This window comes from Aspergillus bombycis (genome assembly GCF_001792695.1).
Source record: "Aspergillus bombycis strain NRRL26010 chromosome Unknown contig00120, whole genome shotgun sequence".
In the NCBI taxonomy this organism is placed as follows: domain Eukaryota; kingdom Fungi; phylum Ascomycota; class Eurotiomycetes; order Eurotiales; family Aspergillaceae; genus Aspergillus; species Aspergillus bombycis.
Genome location: NW_019170122.1, coordinates 44,338 through 64,029, shown reverse-complemented (window position 1 = coordinate 64,029; position 19,692 = coordinate 44,338). Strand labels below are relative to the sequence as shown.

At 48.2% G+C, this 19,692-nt stretch overlaps 8 protein-coding genes across 8 annotated transcripts; 5 read left to right on the top strand and 3 right to left on the bottom strand.

Annotated features, from left to right (window-relative positions):
- Window positions 1-1,057: 1,057 nt before the first annotated feature.
- On the top strand, window positions 1,058-3,440 carry ABOM_010196 (ARMH3 family protein; the record flags this gene model as incomplete). The annotated part of the gene is made up of 8 exons (XM_022537324.1): window positions 1,058-1,138; window positions 1,194-1,316; window positions 1,392-1,472; window positions 1,531-1,684; window positions 1,749-1,861; window positions 1,925-2,259; window positions 2,310-2,720; window positions 2,777-3,440. The coding sequence occupies 8 exons, from the start codon at window positions 1,058-1,060 to the stop codon at window positions 3,438-3,440; spliced, it is 1,962 nt and encodes a 653-aa protein (XP_022384843.1).
- Window positions 3,441-3,838: 398 nt separating this feature from the next.
- Window positions 3,839-5,223, bottom strand: ABOM_010195 (MRG family protein; the record flags this gene model as incomplete). The annotated part of the gene is made up of 4 exons (XM_022537323.1): window positions 3,839-4,050; window positions 4,100-4,484; window positions 4,626-4,857; window positions 5,060-5,223. The coding sequence occupies 4 exons, from the start codon at window positions 5,221-5,223 to the stop codon at window positions 3,839-3,841; spliced, it is 993 nt and encodes a 330-aa protein (XP_022384842.1).
- A 949-nt stretch (window positions 5,224-6,172) lies between these two features.
- Window positions 6,173-6,763, top strand: ABOM_010194 (Cnl2/NKP2 family protein; the record flags this gene model as incomplete). The annotated part of the gene is made up of 1 exon (XM_022537322.1): window positions 6,173-6,763. One exon carries the CDS (start codon window positions 6,173-6,175, stop codon window positions 6,761-6,763), a length of 591 nt encoding a protein of 196 aa, XP_022384841.1.
- A 1,700-nt stretch (window positions 6,764-8,463) lies between these two features.
- On the top strand, window positions 8,464-8,931 carry ABOM_010193 (Ctf8 family protein; the record flags this gene model as incomplete). The annotated part of the gene is made up of 1 exon (XM_022537321.1): window positions 8,464-8,931. One exon carries the CDS (start codon window positions 8,464-8,466, stop codon window positions 8,929-8,931), a length of 468 nt encoding a protein of 155 aa, XP_022384848.1.
- Window positions 8,932-10,072: 1,141 nt separating this feature from the next.
- Window positions 10,073-10,461, top strand: ABOM_010192 (Dabb family protein; the record flags this gene model as incomplete). Its single annotated transcript, XM_022537320.1, has 2 exons — window positions 10,073-10,174; window positions 10,249-10,461. The coding sequence occupies 2 exons, from the start codon at window positions 10,073-10,075 to the stop codon at window positions 10,459-10,461; spliced, it is 315 nt and encodes a 104-aa protein (XP_022384847.1).
- A 519-nt stretch (window positions 10,462-10,980) lies between these two features.
- ABOM_010191 (putative GTPase activating protein (Gyp5)) lies at window positions 10,981-13,751 on the bottom strand (the record flags this gene model as incomplete). Its single annotated transcript, XM_022537319.1, has 4 exons — window positions 10,981-11,043; window positions 11,103-12,044; window positions 12,104-13,657; window positions 13,719-13,751. The coding sequence occupies 4 exons, from the start codon at window positions 13,749-13,751 to the stop codon at window positions 10,981-10,983; spliced, it is 2,592 nt and encodes an 863-aa protein (XP_022384846.1).
- A 990-nt stretch (window positions 13,752-14,741) lies between these two features.
- Window positions 14,742-15,980, bottom strand: ABOM_010190 (Rab geranylgeranyltransferase BET4; the record flags this gene model as incomplete). Its single annotated transcript, XM_022537318.1, has 4 exons — window positions 14,742-15,112; window positions 15,169-15,754; window positions 15,808-15,915; window positions 15,972-15,980. The coding sequence occupies 4 exons, from the start codon at window positions 15,978-15,980 to the stop codon at window positions 14,742-14,744; spliced, it is 1,074 nt and encodes a 357-aa protein (XP_022384845.1).
- A 462-nt stretch (window positions 15,981-16,442) lies between these two features.
- On the top strand, window positions 16,443-19,137 carry ABOM_010189 (WD40 repeat domain-containing protein; the record flags this gene model as incomplete). Its single annotated transcript, XM_022537317.1, has 2 exons — window positions 16,443-17,424; window positions 17,525-19,137. The coding sequence occupies 2 exons, from the start codon at window positions 16,443-16,445 to the stop codon at window positions 19,135-19,137; spliced, it is 2,595 nt and encodes an 864-aa protein (XP_022384823.1).
- Between the last annotated feature and the right edge of the window lie 555 nt (window positions 19,138-19,692).

Genomic DNA, 19,692 nt, shown 5'->3' with positions numbered 1-19,692 from the left:
GAGGAGTTGATGTGACTCGGAGGTTGAGTTCTGTTTTGAGGTGGAAGAAAGTCAGCAGTCGGTTAAGAGGTCACAGCGAGTACCCGGCGGGCCAATCACCGTCGAGGTGTTTCTACACAAGTTCAGTGGCGCCACTCCTCGTCATCTGATCGGGATTCTAATATAGTGCCATTTATGGGGTAGATGACATTACTAGTAGTCGACGAGTGGTTCACTTAGTTTGCATGAATGCGGCTCTGTCCTTCGCCAATCCTTTCTTTGGTCGTAGTGCAATTGTTCTAGTACTGACGTGGATTTTATGGGGGAGGAAACCATCCTTACCTTACCGTTAACAAGGTGATTGTCAGCTTGTTCCCGCAACGGGGTACCTCAGGCACGAGCGATGACTAATGGGTACCTCAACAAAGTGGAATTGAATTGTCACCAAGGTTGATGAGTACCTTCTGGTGCGCTGCCATAATAAACTCCTGGAATGATGCTGCTGCAGTATCTACGGAGACTACATTAGTATTGAAACTGGTAAGCATAAGGCGTAAACAGGGTGTTTCTGTCTCTACTACAGAGTACTAGTAAGTTTATAACTAACCAGCCCCTGACTAGAACGGTTATGTCATCATCAATTGTAACTAACTACTAGTAGTTAACTACCTATTGTATGTTAATGGTTATTATTTGGGAGAATTGATGGCTTAAAAAATATAGAGGGGTCAGTGAAATAGGATATTAATCAAAACGACCCTGAGACAACAGAAAGAGGTTTTAATTTTATATTAAAAGATCTCAAACAAAGTGGAGCGTTTGGGATGAAATGAAATGTGGCTTGACTGACCAAACAGCGGCGTGGCTCATGTGGGTTTGAAACCCAATAGGCAGAAAAAGGATGTGGCCGTTCTTGGGTGCGATACGACGACGACGTGGATGGTTGTAGTGATAGAAACAATAGAACCCATACTCTGCTTCATTCTTGCCCGTCTGTCTCTTGCCCGATTGTTCCCCTCTTTGCGATGCTAGCCGGGGTCCTATGTTCTATGCAGATCATTGAATCCGTCTGACCATCATGGAGTCCCCCTTAACTCAGCAAACTAGACCCGAAACCTTCAAGCCTAAAGTCGTGCAACTATACGAGAACCTATTTCAAGTCCGTCTAGCCACCTCACCTTTTGGCTTATTGAATACTAACTTACCCCCTGTAGACCTCGGACTATAATGAACCCTCCGAGGGATTTTGGAGGGAATTCTTTTTGCTGCCGCCTGATCGGAGCCAGCTCAGCTCTATCCTAGACCAGCTCAGCCCTGATGAAACGCTCAACTTGCAGGTAACATCCCCACCATAGACTTACCCAATCCATAACTTACGGGGATGCTCTTTTCGTGTGCTAATTTTGCATCAGGTCCAAACCCAACAGCTTTTCACTCGTGCCATCCGTGAAGCTGCTTCGAGAGCCAGTCCCGCGGACTCGTATGCACTAGAGGTGCGTATATTCCTAGAATCCTTTGATTTGTACTTCAACCTCTAAGAGGTAAATGTAGACCTTGATGGTATTTCTAGCTTGCGTCTTGAAGAAGAAGTACACCAACCCTAGTTCGGATGTCATTACGGTTCTTGCAGGTCTCGATCATGTAGACCAAGTTATTTCGAACTTTGTCGCCGTATTGGACGGCATTATTCGCAATGGAAGCAGCTGTAAGTTTCATCAGTGTCTCCCTGTCGTGTTAATGAAGCGGGTCCATGCTAACCGTCTCCTCAGTTGATTTGCGCATCAAGGCTATTAAGACAGCTACCGCCATGACTAGTGGCGCATATAAAACCAGTCTGGTTTCGTATTTAACACATCGCGATTTATTCCCATCCCTCATGAAGGTTTGTCCTCAATGCTCATCGACTCCTTTTAGCATACTCGGGAATATCTAATCTGTCGTACAGTTCGTCCAAGAATCTGAAACTCCGATCCAAGTATTTGACCCATTTCTTCTTCTGGGATTGCTAGCAAACTACAACAAATTCGAGTTCCAAAACCCTTACCAGCTGCGACTTGACGACTTCGTCAATGAGATAAGCATTCAGAAGATTGTCAAGGGAGTCGGGCTCTCATGCGCTGCTGTGAGGAATGGCTATGTGGCTGTGCAGGACGATGCCCCCGAGGGGTGGACGCTGCTCAGCACATTGGTTTACTTTGGCCTGGGGGCCCTCTCCCCAAGTAAGAAAGACAAAGCTAGCCCACCGAGTGTAGAAGAAGCCAAAGAGATGTTCGCGACGCTGTAAGATAGAGTTGCACCCACAGACTTTGACCAACAGCTAACAGAACTAGGCCGGCCCAGCAAGCAGCTATCCTTCTGGCTACCTATGACTTCACAAATGCCAACAAACTCTTTGGCCACCATCTGATCAGCCAAGCCCCAGACAAGGACAATGAAGAATCGCCATTTGCTAGTTTCCTCTCATTGACATCGTATCTTCTACACCACGCCTACCGCTCTCCAAGGATAGCGCACTATGCCGAGCTCAACTTGTTCACGCTCCGCATCCTTGCCGAGGACTCCACCCTCTGCAAGCAACTCTGCAGCGAAGAAAACAAAAGAAAGATCCGCCTCTGTCGCCAAAGACAGCCATATCTACCAGTAGTCCCAGGGGACCGTGTCCTCGCAACAGTCATCTTCGACATCATAATTGATACAATCTCCCACAACCTGCGACGACGCCTTGATGTCAACATCTACAGGTGCTTACCTACCAAATCCACTCCCACATCAAACCTCATACTGACCACACCAACAGCCACTCAATCGCGATCCTCCTCCGCCTCCTCACCTACCTATCCATGAACAAAATCCGCCTAGCGTACCACTGGTCGGAGCTCTGGCGCAACCTTCTCTCGCTAATGCGCTTCCTAACAACCTACGTCACCGACCTCGCATCCAACCCTAACATCACCACCTTGACCACAACCCTCGTAGACCTAGTCGCATTCTGCGTCTCCGCAGGCGACACCTTCCTCCCAGACCCTTCCTCCTACGACGACCTTTTCTACAAACTAGTCGAAACAGGGCCCATCATCACCAAATACCGCGACGTGTATTCCCTGAAACCATCCAGCTCGAAGCCCACAGACCCGAACCCATCCAAAGACGTCCACGTCGCGGCCATCGACACCCTCATTTCCGTCTCAACCCACTTTTACACACTCCTGTTTAACCCGGAGCAGACTGATGTGAAGCCCGATGCTGATGGCCAAGGCGTGGCGCCTATCCCGGCGCACCGGAAGAAGAACCTCGGTCCCAGAGAGGTCCATCGCATTATCAAGCAAGGGTATGATACGTTGAGCATTCAGCCGCCGGAGGGTCTGAGCGCTTGGACTAGGTGGCGGGAGACGGATGCGAAGACGGAGTTGAAGCAGGCTGCCAGGTGCGTTGTTGAAGATGCGAGGCAGCTGGTTGTGTAGGTAGTTTGCTTGCTTTTGGTTTGTTGATTGGTGTGACTTGACTTGTGTCGAAAGTGCAATTAATTCTGTGATTTCTATGGGAAACTTGATACAGAATGCCCATGATTTATTTTGGTCTATGAAATCAAACTTGATGACCAAAGAAAAGGGGGGTTAGAAGATTAAACCGTTCCATAACATTCGCCAATTTCCTCTAATGTTACAAAGTGAACCGTTAGAAGCCATAACTCGCGTAAAAAGCATATCCGCCCATGCTCCTGAAAGGCTGAAACCACCACAGTGCTGTAGATAAAAAACGAAAAGGAGATGTTGTTCAGAAAAAGAATAACAATTTACCATCATGCAATGTCACCATGTGTTAAAAGCAGTCAATGTGTACTGAAGCCCTTAAACCCCATTTACACCAAACGTGAGGTAGCAGTGCCAGGGTTGGGGTTTGCTACACCCTTAGACTTTTCCACATATTCATTGCTGGCAGTCATATATCTCGTAGCAAAGTACTGGCTAGAGTGTTTGCTCAACCAGAGAGTGAACTTGGAAAGCTCCTCGCGGAGTCTGTTAGTGGATTGGAGATCCATGTTAGTCTGCGCAATCAGTTCAGGCATAGTAGCTAGATATAATCAGCGGCGATCTCCAACGTATCATAGAGAGCATCATACCGAAAAGACGAGTCAAGTGCTCGGCACCATAGATATCCAAGGGACCTTTGTCGGCGAAGTCTCCCGATCCCGATTCCCACTTCTTGCGGAGGTTTCGGTATTGTTCGCGTTCAAATCTGTAAAGGAGGATCTTATCAAGGGCTTTGTCAAAGTACTCCTTTATTCCCATAATGACTTCCTCAAGAACATCCAGATCAGCCGAGCTTGTGCGCTTAGGCTTCTCTGCCTCTGAATAGTCTTCCAAGATTTGATTAACCGAGCGCTTAGCCGGCAAAGCCACGACTTGCTGGTTCTTCGTCACGTTCTCCCAGTCATCGACCAGAAGCGACTTCAAATTGTCTGGCATAACAATCCTCACCGATGGTCGTACATAAAAGCTATCCTCCTGGGAGCGTTTTTGTTAGTCTGGTCACCTCGAGGAGCTACAATTCCCAACCCAAGTGTCAAGCCTCATCATCGGTACCATGACCAGGCAATAGCCATTGACGGGTTTTTTAACGTTGAATAGTAAATGTGGCAAGCTCACCTTTTCAACATCGTTGTCCCTGGCTCTCTTGGTTCCACGGCCAGGAACGGACATCTGGCGTTCTTCGCTTCCTCGGGCGGAGCTACGATCGGAACCTCCCCTTTTCTTTGCGGAGGCCTTGGTGCTCTTCTGACGGAACGCAGCCTCGGCCTCACGGCGAAGAGTAGTTGCAAGTTCTCTGTTCTCCTCGGTAAATTTACGGAGTCGATCTTGCGGGACCCAGTCATCCCAGCTAAATGTGGCAAAAAGCCAGGTCAGCCAAATCCATGTACACCCGCCAACGCAGGTGGGGGATGCTTTATCCTCAACCCCCATAGGGTGTTTAGAGTAGCCTTGTAACTCGTAGAAGAGAGAGTGGTAGAGACAATCTTGCTCATTTAAGCATGAAAGACCGACGGAACACGGAGAACGCAAAACACCGAGGATATACGTACGTGTTTTTCCAGCCCTTGTAGTGTACTAGGTACTCATACGGACTCTTGCGGTCGTCAGGATCGACGTGTCTGACGTCGAGGACCTTTGCCTCGTACAAAATCTCATGGTGGAAACAGAGCACTCGCTCATCTTTCTGATAAGTGGTTTGGCCAGCTGGAGCCATTTTGAAGAGGACAAAAGTGAGACTCAAGGAGCTTTGTGTTTTGGAAAAAAAGGCGGAGTGCAAAGAAGGATGAATAAGTTTTAACACCAGCCACAGGGTTGATTTAGAAGGTAGAGGAAGAAGCAAGCCTGATGTGGTTCAGGTTGACGTTCCCAATACTGTTGCTGTTCCTCTCAAGACCACGTGCCATGCAATCAAATCAATCAATGGCCGGGAGAGAAAATCTCTGTGCAATGGGATTTGAAGATGCAAGTGCCTGGTCTGACTGGCCCTAATTGCGCAACTAATTGATTCTCAGACAATCCTTTGTACAATTGGAACTCTGCTGACAAGAACCCTGGCTTCTCGAAGCACTGATATTTTTGAGCCACGTGCCCGAGGGATTGGGAATAAGATGAAGATAGCAGGCGTGGAAGGCTACAATATAGAGCAACACTGACCTCCGAGCAATCAGGGTATATGAGAGGAAAGGGAGAAGTGGAGGAAGCGGAGGCAAATCTGGAGTATGACTTGTGTTGCGCGTTGTTCAGGGAAAAGACCCGAAAAGGTAAGAAAGCGGAAGTGGAACTTAACGCGTGCTGAAAAAGGGCTAATTTATCGGAGAAAGGAACGCCTTCATTTCAACCCATTCCCCAACCTTCACCACCAACGCTCCTTATTCTCTGATTTTACCTTTCTTCTCTCTCGAGTCTACAGCAGTACTCTTTACTGTACTAACTTACACGGCTTGAAGATACCTCTTTTCTTCTCTTAAACTCCGTCATCAGTTGCTTCCGCAAACACTGGTCCGATTGGTCCACGACAGTCTTGACCTTGAATACCACACAAGCCAAGAACCATCGTCCATTAGAGATCCTAAGAGCTCCCGAAGGAAGAAAAAGGAGAAAAGAACCCTGGTTCTCCTTAAATCTTCACTTTAAATTGCATGTTCCAGTAGCAATTCGCGATCATGGCTCCATCAGAAGCATCCATTCTTAGCAATTTCCTGCTATCTCCAGCTTCTTTGCCCACAATTATCTCCTTGCAACAATTCACGGAACTCTTTCCAAAGCGCTTGCGCTCTCATCCACACATCAGAGCTCTTTACCGGGAGCTGCAGCAACTCCGAGAGCAAGACATGGATTTGGTCAATGGAAACATTGACCAAGAACTCCGTCAAGGGGAGAGCCAAAAAGCAGAACTTCGCAAATCCATCCTAAACACCGGTGTGGATGGTATGAGCGCCAGTGATCAATGCGAAATTGATACGGATATCCAGTTATTTGGCCAGACATCCACCGCTGCGCCCAGCGATTACCATTCAGTGTCGAGTCTCCTCTCTGCGATGGAGACAGCCTGTGCTAATGTTGAACACGAAATTTCTGGGGTTGATAAAGACGCAAGCACTCTTCTTTCAGAGCTTGACCTCACAGTAGGCGAATTGAGTGATCTGCGCTACGGTAAAACGCAAGGTCCTGTGGGGACAACAAGCGAAGACATGATGAATGAAACTATCAATGGCCTGGAACATCTTGAGAATGCTTGCTACCGTAAATCGTGATGATAGCCACCGTGGCACTTCAAATTTGCAGCTCCCCAAGCATGAGTCCTTGGTGTACTGCTTAGGGCTTTGCAGAATCTTGCCATCGCCTGGTCAGGGTGATGAAAGATGTCTATAACTTCCTTATGTCCACTATCTTGGAAGAAAGCTTCTATATAGCATCGCTAGAGGCTCTGTCTGGGCTATGACCTTTTCTGGCTTCTGATCTCCCTCAATCGGCACTTTTTCTCCACGGTATTTACTGTTCTGCTGGTCAACATGCGATAATCCCTGTAGCGACCAAACTAATATCCTACTTACGATTCCGTATGAGGGACCACGGTCTAGACCAGCCTCAGAAAGAATTTGAAGAGTGAATCTACTCTATGCGGTGCCCAATACCGATGATATATGGTCTCTGACGGGCAACGATGGATGTTGCTTTCAACCTGCTGGCTCCTTAAGTCCTGCCCCCTGTCTCTTGACTTTTTGGCTGCCAGTATATATTGGTGTGGCCAATAGTTTCACAAGATGCCCAGCCTCTCCAAGCGATTCAGCTCAGCAAGCGCAATAACGAGGTATATGCATTGAGAAATTCGACGCACTTTTGGATGGCTGGCTAATCCCAGTCTGGGGGCAAGAGAGAATTGGACAAAATGAAGCGCTTGTAGTTGGACTTGACGTCCTCAGGCTATTCTAGGAACTGAGAAACCGCTATGTGTGGTAATCTAGCTCATGTTTTATTCTGTTGATAATTAGCGTCCTTTACGTTTGAAGTAATGGTGGATTCTACATTGAAACACTTGAACGTGTAGGCAAACAGTTGTCTAGAATAGTCTCCCAGGAAGGATTCCCTATTCACTGTATTTTCACAACCAAAAATCGGGCCTTCCTATCGTGGCTAACTGGTGAACAATACGCCAGCTATGAGGAGATGCTTCAGCGCCGTCTATCCTGGACTCATACCGTAATGCATTCGGCATTGACTGCCGAGTTTCGAAAACTGCCCGCTACACCATACGCCCGTCGAGACATGGAAGAACAACGGTGAATAACAATCCCTACTGGAGTCTGTAGTATACTTAATTAGCAAATACGTATCATTAGGTGGATCAGGGCATATAATTGCCCGATTACGGAGTTCTGTCAATTGTAAGCTGAAAGATTTAGACACAATTATATCGAGAGCAATGCTCAGGTATTCTCTGGACAGACAGCTTACCATAAAATATATATTCAATTTGAACAAACAGGGCGTTAGATAGGGGCTAGTCGCTCAGAATTGGCCCTCTGGATGGGCCAATGCCCTAAGAAAGCATTCACAACCAAGCCTATGGGACGAGTAGAATGAGTGCTTCCCTTCCATACCTCTCCCGTAAGGAAATGCATTATCTCTCTAATGGACGACCATTTTCTATTCTTCAAGAATCGATTCTACCAAAATAGGGTTAATTATATTCCACTTTACGTCTTTCTCGCTACCTTACATGGTGATGGCGTCCCAAAAGGAAATACTTAGGGCCACTGATAAGATTGATAAGTGGAGAACCGCCGAAACGCGTTAAATCGCGTCTCCGCGTCTCAGCTCCCCACCACCAATCGATCATACTCTTCATCCATACTGCAGTAATTCCAAATATACAAAACGTTATCTTCTTGCAGACCAATTCTCCCTATATACCTTTTTGAAAGAAAGCTACAGCATCAACATCGGACGCACAATGCCAACAATCCCGCTCCACCCACGCGTCTCCTCTCCCACCTCTCTCCCCAATCCCCTCCCCCAAGTCCTCCAGACGCCAACTGGACTCGCAATCCTCGAACTCCAAGGAACGTTCAACCTCCCATCGCAAGAAGCTGAAGACGAATCTACGACCTCGCCCAACGATACCCATGACCCCTCAATCCCCACATTTGAGACCCCAGTTGGCAAGCTCATGTTCCCCGATTATTCGCCGCACTGGACTGCACCTGATGACACTAAATGGATGAAGAGGGTTTATCTATATGTCGGTCGATACCAGCGCATGACGGGCGAGGTGAAGAAATTGGCGCAGCCGCTCGCTTTGGTGCAGCGGCGGCAAAAAGAGACGACCTCTGGCTCCGATGGCGAGGAACTGGAGATCGTCGAGATCATCAAGTATAAGCTGTTCTTTAAGAATCGGCCAGAGCCCGTCAATGATAGTTGATTCAAATCGGCTTCGGACTGCGTTATGAATCGGGTAGAGGGTCGTCTAGACTGGTTGGTGCCTTGGATCCCGTGGTGCCGTATGCTGGCAGACTCGCGACCTCGATATCTACGCAGGCAAACACTGCCGTTTGCCCCCAGAGCTGAGATGTGCTCTTCTGCCTGAAATGCGGTCGACGACAAAGGGCAAGAGAGCAGTCGGCAAGAGCGTTGCGGTTAGCTTTAGCCTAATAGGCTATGGGATATTACTCCTCCGTGTACAAGGCGAGGGCTACTATCTAGACACGAATTGTCTACTACCGCATTCAAAGCTGCGACTCAACTGGGACAATGACATAGCGGAGAAACCGCATGTCCTCCCCGACGGAATCTACAGTCAAAATCATCACTAGTACTTTGGCTCTCATCGCGTATATGCCCGCTCAGCCATAATTAAACACGTGCAGATAACCCAATGGGACCCGAAAAATCAAGGTTCAAGGGATCTGAATAGTCTCAAAGGACATCACGGAGGTGGGTGGGCAGCGTCCCTGATTCCGCGGGATCGACAAAAGAAATACCCGGACGGAAATTTGCGTCCAAAAACGGACTTCATTCCGCACTATCGCTGCATGGAAGTATCAATTGAAAGCAAAAAAAACTCACCATGTTACTACTATTCTCGGTAGCATGCAATGCAATATCTACATCTTTATCCAAAATAGATCTCATTGAGTCTTACTAGTACTTACGGGCAAACAAGAAGCAAACGCAGCACTGGTAGACAACATCCGACTCCAGCCGATATCCGAACTCCGTCGGAAGAGAAACGACACAGCTCAATCCATGTTTCATGGCCAACTGTAAGAAAAGAACCAAGTACTAGAAATTCGCAATAATAACTGGGTCCAATACCGTACGCTTTAAACTCACCCAATTACCCCGCCTTACCCGTATATGGTTATGCCAATCATAAATCCGTCCCCGTCGGAAGTATATATACTCGACCATACATCCTTTCTCCCTTCCGTAGATTATATCCAGAACATCGCAAACCACCACCTCTCTATAAATTTACATTCACCTACCTATCCCCAGTACCAAGGTCCTAGCTACCATAAATCACCTCACCGGCTCAGCAACCAGACGAGGAAATACTAAAAATGGCCCCCATCGAACGCATCACGCTCTTCAACATCCCCAATGAAGAAGACCGGAACCGAGTTCTAGAGCAATACAAGGTTCTAGCGAAGACAGCGACCAAGGTAAATAATCTTCGACTCTTTCCAGCTACCTCGGTGTCTATATAGAGTGATTGTTAACAAGGACTTTTGTGCAGGACGGCAAACCGTACATTCTTGCTGCCGCAGCGGGACACTCTTTCCCGGATCCCCGCAATAAAGGATACACGCTGTCCGTCAAGACAACGTTCGCTTCTTTGGAGGATATGAAGTACTATGACACCGAGTGTGAGGCGCACAAGGCTCTGAAGGCTGTGGCTGGGCCGGTTAAGGAGGATGTTTTGACTACATACTATGAGAGTGTTCTGTAAATGATTATGGATTTCTCTTTTTCTTTTCTTTTCTTTCTTCTGACTCGAGGTTGGATGGGGCTAGATTGCAAGCCCGTAACCTTGAATAATATGTATTCATGACATATACTGCATAAGTTAGGGTCTCTTATTCTGGTAATCAAGAAAATATCCGCTACACTAAGTCAGACACTGAAAGCATCAGAGGGATCAAGCAGGGCGAGACCGGATGTGGTCTGGAAATGATCAAGTCACTCGTAACATGAAATCGCTTCATAAGATGCCTGCTCATAAAAAATCTCGGCACGTTGCCGAGAACTCGCGCTGCGTGGGAAAGGGAACATGATGATACAACAAGCATTTGTCCTTGCCAGAAGGCCTCGAAACGGACAAATCCTGAGCCGCTCCGTTAAAGAAATGTACATGCAAGTCGGAGACCAGGAAAGTGAAGATTAAAATGGTTGAAACCAGCCAGATGAGGAGGTCCTTCACATTTGGACAGGTGAAATGTACAATAAAAAGCTCACACAGGAGTGGAATCTAATCAAGGGCCTTGCGGAGATCGCTCCATTTTTGTTTCAGATTCTCGTAGTCTTCATGGATCTGCAGCGAACAAACGTTAGATCTTACTTCCTAGACGGCAAGTATGCGGTGCGGTTTACCTCTGCCCACTTCATCTTCGCCTCCACGAGTTCTTTTTCCATTTCCGCCATTTGCTCCACCATTGACCGGTTTTCGTTCTGAACCTCCATGTTGCGCTTCATGATGCGATCCATCTCGGTTTGGAGCTTCTCTTCGACCTCTGCCGGCTGTTGGTCCACTACAATCTTCAGGTTCTTGACCTGCATATTCAAGGCGTCGTTCAGGTCAGTTAGCTCTTCATTTTCTACTTTGAGGTGGACAAGTTCAGAAGCAAGGTGAACATGCTCTTTGTCCGACGCCTCAGCTTGTTCTTCCAGTAATCGGATCCGGGCACTCTGTGTGGCTACCGTATGTTTGAGGTTCTCTAGCTCCTGTTCGCGTTCCCGTTCAGTCCGTACTTTTTCCTCCCATTCCGCCGTGTAGGCGCGAATCGTCTCACGATCAAGAGGAACAGCACAGGCATCCTGGACCAACAAGTCCGCGCGATAAACTTCCTTGTCAGCAGCCCCCGAGCTGCCGAAAAACCCAGACTCGAGGATCGACGACGCTGAGGGCTGTTTGTCAATGTAGACATCGAACAAACGCTCCTTGAGGAACGAGGTCAGTGGAGTCATGTCTTTCATGCCCAGAAGCGCCTCGGAGTTTCGACGCATAATGGCGATCGCAAATTTAAGAATTGTATTTTCAAGTCCCTCATCAAGAATGAGATCGTAGATGCGGAGAACTAGTTGTAGGGGGAAGCGATATGCGAAAAGAGTCAGGAACCACTGCGTGGCATACAACTGCGGGTGTACCCCTCGCCGGCGAAGGTGGCAGTATAAGGCAGGTTCCATGTCCTCGAGCAAGCGCTCGAAAAGGAAAAGGCTGCGGTGCAGACCAGGCATATCATGGATGAACATCTCCCGTAAGCCATAGTGATTCATCAACTTGACCAGCAGCGTGAATGCTTCAGCCTCATCCATCTTCAAGGAACGTATGTTAGCATGGGGATTTTCTTGAGGCATGCATTCAGATCACTTACATTAAATAGCAGTGGCATAACAATGAAATTCATGCCCTGTGCATACCCCACGGCCTCGTCATACAGAGCGTACGCTTTACACAAACCAAATAGACCTTCCTGGTTACCTTGCGACACAAAATAACGGGAATAACTCGTGCGAGCACCCAAGTCCCGCCGAATAGTCTTTTCCAGCTTCTGCAGGGCCACACCGTCTTCCTTCTCCTTCTTTTTCCGAGCCGCCTCGCTCGCAGCCTGCTCTTTTGCCAGTTTTTCGGGGTCCACTTCGTGTGAAGGGCTAGGGGACCCGTTGACCGAATGCGCGGCCGACCCCGAATGTTCGGAGCGAATGGACGATCGAGATGAAGATGCGGACTCTTTCTCTCCATTTGTCGTGCCATTAGAAATTCGGGATTTTTCCTTTTCTGTGCCACGCGCAACCAGTTCCCGGTAAACTTCTTCAAGTTCAGGGTTTCTGCTGTCAGCCAGGACTTGCCAGATGACCCCTCGAATGGTCTGCGGGATTCCTCGTTTGATGGCGGCGTTCAACTCTTCGGAGTTCGCGCCCTTCAGCGCCTGGAGACCACCGTTGACTAGTTGCTGCCATAGCTCCCAATCGACAGGTGCCGCGGCGTCAGTTGCAGAGGCTGAAAATCCAGAGACTGTTCCCGGGGCGAGATTTGGGTTCACCGTCGGTGGCACATTGGGCGGCGAGCTTGCTGTTGTAGCTGCGGAATCGTTCTCGCCTTCTTCTGGGATGCTTGGGGGCGGGCTTCCAGCGGATTGACTAATGCTTGCACGTCCCGACGCGACACTTGCTTCGTCATTCTCCGAAACTAACCCTTCATCCCGCATTCTGAGCATTTTAAACTGATCCTTCAAGCTGTTGCGAGCCGGCTTTCGAGATCCCGTGCTCGCACCATCATGATCCTCACCATCCTGTGTTCGGCCGGCCAATTCAGGATTACTGGAGATTGTGGATATAGAAGCGGCCGTGCTCCGGCGACTGTTTTGAGGCGGTGATTTCGTCTCTTTGCTCCCCGTCGAACTCCGAGTAAGCCAGGCAAATGGGCCTGTAAGCTTTCGAGCTGGTGGTGGCGGCGGTGCAGCAGAGGCTGTGTTCTTGATCACAGGAGCAGGGTCTGACAGGCGGGGATTCTGAGCCGACATCGACTCCCTAGCGGGTAACGGGGGAGAGCCAGGGTTGTGGCCTGGGCTTAAATCATGGTTCTCGAAGGACTCATCGTCTTTGTTGTTACTGGCGAGATTCACCTCGTCGAGGGAAGTGGTAGACAATCGGTGAGCCGTCAACAGTGGGGATTTCTGTAATTTTTGTTTGCGAGGCGTTTCCTCCGCTTCCGACCGTGTGTCTGAATGAGCATCAACTGTCTCTCCATTTGTCTTCACTTCGTCCTGGTCAGCGGTTGGCAGGGAGGGCACATCGGTTAACTGAGGTGTGGTAGCCGAAGCGCTCGGGGGACTGTCTGTCAGGGAGCGGGTGGAAGAACTCTGGGGAATAGACACGGTGAGGTTGTTTTGAGATGTTGGAGCTTCCAGGGCATCGTCGAAGGTATCCTGGTCAAAGAGTTAATGAGTTTAGATTCCTAAAAATCATGGGGCGCTGGTAGTATCTTACTCCTTCATAGTCTCTGCTACTCCGTCTAGACATGATGAACCGGAGCCCCCTGGGGCAGTTGAATAAGTCTGTTCAAGGTGTCCAATCGAAAATTCTAGGATCACAGTCGGTATTGGAATATAAAAACAAAGTATAAAGGGTGATCAGAAGAACGGAAGGGCCATGGCAAGCAGGGGGAAGGAGGTTGTGAGACAGACAGAGTGGAAGCCACCACGCGGTTCGGTTTAGTTGTTTAGTTGACGGAGAAGGGGTTGGATATGGAATGGGCCCCAACAGCCACCAGTGGAAATGGGCCACTTGAAGGGGGTGTGAAAGGCAGAAGGAATTTCGAGGTTACGAAGGATTAAAGATAAAAATATAAATAAACCCAGACACTAAGGGTCGGGGTATATGACCTTTCTGCGGACTTTATGAATAATTTTTTTATTTTTATTTTTTTCCCTCTATACTCCGTGGTATGTATGGTGTATTATTGAGGAGAAACTCGACAACTTGCACTATCTCAATGGGATCTTTGGTAACCTTGGGTTGGTTTGCTGGTGAAAGCTTGGCAGGTCTAGAGTTCCGGTCAAACATTATAATCAGTGCGTACTTTCTTTTTTCCCTCTTGTTTCCTTTTTGATTTTAATATTATTTGATTGCTCATTCGTTTCCTTTTCACCATCGATGATCTCCCTTGTCCGGATGTACATGTGGTTGAAATTCAAATGTTGTATGTATATATCTCGTATTTTGACTACTAGTTTAGTATCTACTAGTAAGTATCAAGTGTTGTAAGTAAACATTCCTGAAACTCCCCTGAATTTCTCCCATCCACGGATGAAAAAAACCTATTGGTCCCCACAGCCCAACTAAATAGTACTCGTACTAGAATGACACCAAACTAAACTACCGACTAACCACCACCAATACTGCGTAATTCGGCCTATAGGAATTAGGGAGTTGATCCGATGAAAAGGTAATTCCGCACTGTGCGTTCTATGATATGTTTATACAGAAATGGTGAAGTAAGGGGGTGTTGCCTTATCTGCAGAGTGAACGCTCAAAATCCAGCCACCGTCCCTGCCTAAGCGGGTCTATTTTCTTCAATTCCGAGATCCAGCTCAAAACCTTTTGTTGATCGCCGCTGGACATGGTGCCTTCAATTTTCGATGCCAACAAGGTACAGTCGATTAATGCCTGGTAGATGTACTTACAATCCTCCGCCCCGTCCAGCATATCCTGAATCTCCTCGATCTCTTGGTGGACATAGTCCAACCGCTCCGACTGACTGAGGTTTGGTGCCATCGTCTGCCCTGATGTAGCTGGGTCAAATGTGCACATTAAGTTTTGGTGATAAAACCATAGTGACTGGTCATATGGGTCACACAGGGCGCGATGGATAAGCTCCAGTTCTTAGGTGCATTAGCGAAGAAAGCGATCATTTCTTATGTAAGACAGAGAAACGTACCGTCATTGAGCATCGTTCTTCGTTCCGCATCAGTGGCTGATTTCTCATTCAGCAATCGCTGGATAAGCTTCGTCCGATAATGCCACGCGGAAAAGTTAGAGAGATTGGTCCCAATCATCTTCTTCGCATACTCGAATTCTGCCTCCGCCATACTCTCCCCCTGTTCTTCAGATGTAAGTGTCTCTAACGTGTCCACGACAACTCGTCGGTAGCCCCAGCCATGGAAATTTCTGCTGTCTAGGCGAAGCATTTTGCCCACAAGCACCAACTCTTCTTCCCAAATTCTTCGGGAAATGAAGAGCGGCAGCAGACGTTTAGCTTCATCTAGGAGCCATAAACGATAGTTCCATATCCAGTAGCACTTAGGAAAACTGCGCAGTAGCGGCATCAGGAACAGCAGGTCATTCTTGATTAAAGTTGTTATCTGGTCCGCTGCAGCTTCATTCGAGTCGCTTGATGCAGCCTGTGTAAATTCGTGCCGCAGAACCCGGCGTCGATAGTTCCACACCGTGTAGTACTCCGGATTTTTGGTCAACAATTCGGAGATTTTTTGAAGTGTTTCAGGTGTATACTGCTGTTCTGCAATCTGGATGACCTATCAGAACACCGAGTATATTCTGAGGAACAAAGCGGATATACCTTCGCACGGACTAACTGATCCAGCTCCTGGTATTTCTCTATTTTGCGAAGCTCTTGTTGACGAGTTTCTTCGGATTTCTCCTTCGAGCTGTGGCGGGGTATCCCATGCTGCCGAACCATCCATCAGTAGGTGTGGGTTATGCGGAGAGAAGATTAAAAATTACGCTGGCCATGTCGACCTGTTGTCTATCTATGCAGCACCTGACTAGTTGAGACGTGTCACCACCAAAAAGGTATGGGTTTCTCAAGTCTACTAGTAAGGAGAACGATGGAGTAGAAGTCACGGGTGCTCGACTCCGTTTGGAGTGCTTTCCCTATCAGGACGTCACGTGTCACGGTATACTACATTTCCCTCATCTAGGCGAGATCACTGTCCACCTTCCTTCAGCTTCCAACTTATCTACTGTTTATCAAGGGATATGTTATTGCGTTACAACCCAATAGTTTTATACTCAGGGTCTAGGTTTCCATGATCTAGGCCCGTACCGCCATTCTTTTTTAACTTCAAAGCATTCCAGAGCTGACCATAGCATTCAATTATTACGTCTATTGCAGGCTGCCAACTGCAACAGTTGGGCATTGCCATAGCAATGATAAGCTCTAAATGCTGTGTATTGCAGAAGCGAGATCCTCACATGGAAAGTGGCCCGTCAACGCCTGAGCTCATCTCAGACATCTCTAGTGATGACGACTCTAATCTATCAGTTGACCGCGCTATTACTCCACCGCCCCTCATAGGGCCTGTCACTCATTGTACAGCTAATCTAAGTAGCGCCAGCTCGTCTTTTTCAGGGGAGTACAAAGGCCCTCGCCCAGTTCCTCCCCCTGTGCCTGTGGCGAGCAAAAGACACCATGCTGTCTGCAACTCAAAATACCCACCTGTGGTGGTGGATGGTGTTGCCAAACAAGCATTATCGCCTGTCAGAAGTCAGCCTAAGGTTAAAATATGCACTCTAACTAATGCAAATGGCGACCTTTCGAAATCTCCAGCCTCACCGGACAGGTTCATTCCCGTTAGGCAATTTATGAATCCACCGTCGACCTTATTTCGTGTTAGCAAAAGCCCTCAAGAGTTATCCCCTGAGGAGAGATTTCTGCGCCATCGTTCACAGAGAGAAGATCCATTTATGTCAACACGTACAAGACGGTCTGCGACCACTCCCGGAGTACCCTCGAGGCGTCCACTACGACTGTACTATGGACCCCGCTTTATCGATATTCCGGTCATCACAGGGATTAATAGCTCATTGAATCAAGAAGCTGGGTATAGACAAGTGAGTAATGGGGCTGTCTGGCATGTTGGTGGAGCATCTGCTGCCGTAGGCAGACGATCCAGAACAACTTCTAGCCGCTCTGGGGGGCCCTTGACAAGTGGAACAGCTGCTCCCATGTACAATGCTAGTTTCTTGCCACCTGTAGAATCAACTGAGGAGCAATCCAAATACGAGTCAAGGGTAGCTCTTGCACTGGATATTGACCCAGCAAGAACCCTTCTCAACAGTCACCACGGTTGGCCACTACTTGAGTCCACCCCAGCTCCATTCTCTCCCCTCTACGAGCGATTCTCGCCGTTGGTCTGGAAAGACAATGCATGGAAGAAGGCAGAGAAGAATAGGTGTAAGTACAATTTATTTTCTAACTGCAGATGCTGCTGCATGGTTTCCGGCCACCCATGGTCTCTCCAAACCATCTAACCCCATTCCCATTGTAATATTAGGGAGTACTACACCTATACCAAGAAAAGACAGTGCAAGGATTGTACCAACGCTACCGTTCCGTATACTAGACGCACCCAATCTGCGCGATGACTTTTATTGCTCAACACTAGCATATTCCACCACTTCGGGGATTCTTGCCGTCGGCCTTGGCCACCATGTTTACCTTTGGTCTGAAGCTTTTGGCGTACAGTACCCACCTTTTCCTGACCAACATCCCTCGAACTACGTAACCTCTTTGTCTTTCTCCTCTGAAGGTGGAGAGAAAGGCATTCTGGCTGTTGGCAGACATTCCGGTACACTCAGCCTTTGGAGTGTTTTTGATTCAGAGATACGCTTTGAAATCAATCACCCTTATACAATCACTTGCGTTGCATTCAAGCATGTAAAGTCGCGCAGAATATCAGAGAGATTCCAAAACGCCGAGGTAGATACAGAAGATCTTGCTATTGGTGATGATTTGGGTAATATCTGGTACTACTCAGTTGAGTGGCCTGGCGATGAGATCCGGGAAGATTTTGACTGGCAAGGCTCCATGACCCTGATTGCCAAAATATCGGCCCATACACAGCAGGTTTGTGGCATATCCTGGTCTCCAGACGGAGTGTTTCTTGCTACTGGTGGCAATGATAATGCGTGTATGCTATTCGAGCTGCAGGATATCATTCCCCCAAGGGAATTAGGCATAGCCTCGAAGTACCCGAATACGCTACGACAGAGTTGCCTCAATTCATCAGTGGAGAACACGTATCAACTACTCTTACATAGGCACTTCATCGCTCGCAGTATATCTACATCTTCCCGTGCTAGAATCGCGCCTCTATCAACAGCTCTCCTCAGCCGTGTGGGATCACTCATCTCAGATCGCGACCGAACGGTCATAGTGCCGCCAAACTATCAGAAACATCGACTTGTTCATTCTGCGGCGGTTAAAGCAATAGCATTCGCTCCCTGGCAGCCATCTCTTTTGGCCACTGGTGGGGGCTCTAATGATCGCGCCATTCACTTCTACCACACGCCGTCTGGCGCATGTTTAGCCACTATCAATGTCTATGCTCAGGTGACTGGCCTTGTTTGGAGCAAGACAAGGAGAGAGATTGTCGCCACCTTTGGCTTCGCCCAACCAGAGCATCCATTCCGAATTGCTGTCTTTTCCTGGCCAAGCTGTGAGCAGATCGCTGCAATCCCCTGGGGCCCAAACGGTAGTAGTTGGGATCGTATAGAGAATGAGTCGAATGTTGATTGCGGCCGAGCCCTCTGTGCAGTTAGCTACCCCTGCAGGCCTCCTACTTATGTGCTTGATAAATTAGACAGCCCCGATGGCTCCTCCATATCTAGCTTAGTACATCAACTGAGGTCGAACAGGAAAGGAGGAAGTGTACATTACCGGCAGGCAGTTGTGCGGCCTAGGGCCAAAGAAGGAGGGCTCTGGTGTCCACGCACGATCGAAGAAGGATGTATCATTGTGGCTTCTAGTGACCAGAGTGTCAAGTTTCATGAGGTGTGGAGCAGTGGGAGAAAACAAAAAGCTGCAGCTTCTGGACCATACGGTGGCAGTGAGATCCTTGAGGGTATCGAAGGCTTGGAAGCCCCAGGAAAGGAAGTCATTCGTTGACATTGGAGCTTCGGTATGCAGAGCTTCCTGAATCATTGGCAACTATATCCTTAGTCCGTTAGCTTATCATGTCATGCATGTATCCTTATGGGGCACTGTAATACACAGGTCATGGCTATGAATCCAGCATTCTTTAAGACAGGGTGGAGCCTAGTCGCCTGTTACTCCAGTAGGTCTCAGTCAAAGTCCAGTCCAGTTCCTATTGCTGGATATGTTGCAATGGTCATGAACGAGTAGGTCGCATTGGTCGCCTGGGGACGGGAATACCTGAGGAAATAGTGACTCCCGTTAACGCCACCAGCCTCTAAGTATTCCATGGCGGCAAAAAAGTCGGAATCACATCATGGAGGTAAGCGATATGTATGAGAGCCAGAGGCAGGACACTAGGAAGGTGTGATAGCGAGCAAAAAGATTTTAATACGAAACGTCAGCGACAGGATTTGAACCTGTGCGGGCGAACCCAACAGATTTCTAGTCTGTCGCCTTAACCACTCGGCCACACTGACTCCGATGAAGTTATAATAACTGGTTTTGTTTATAGGAGGGTAGATAGAT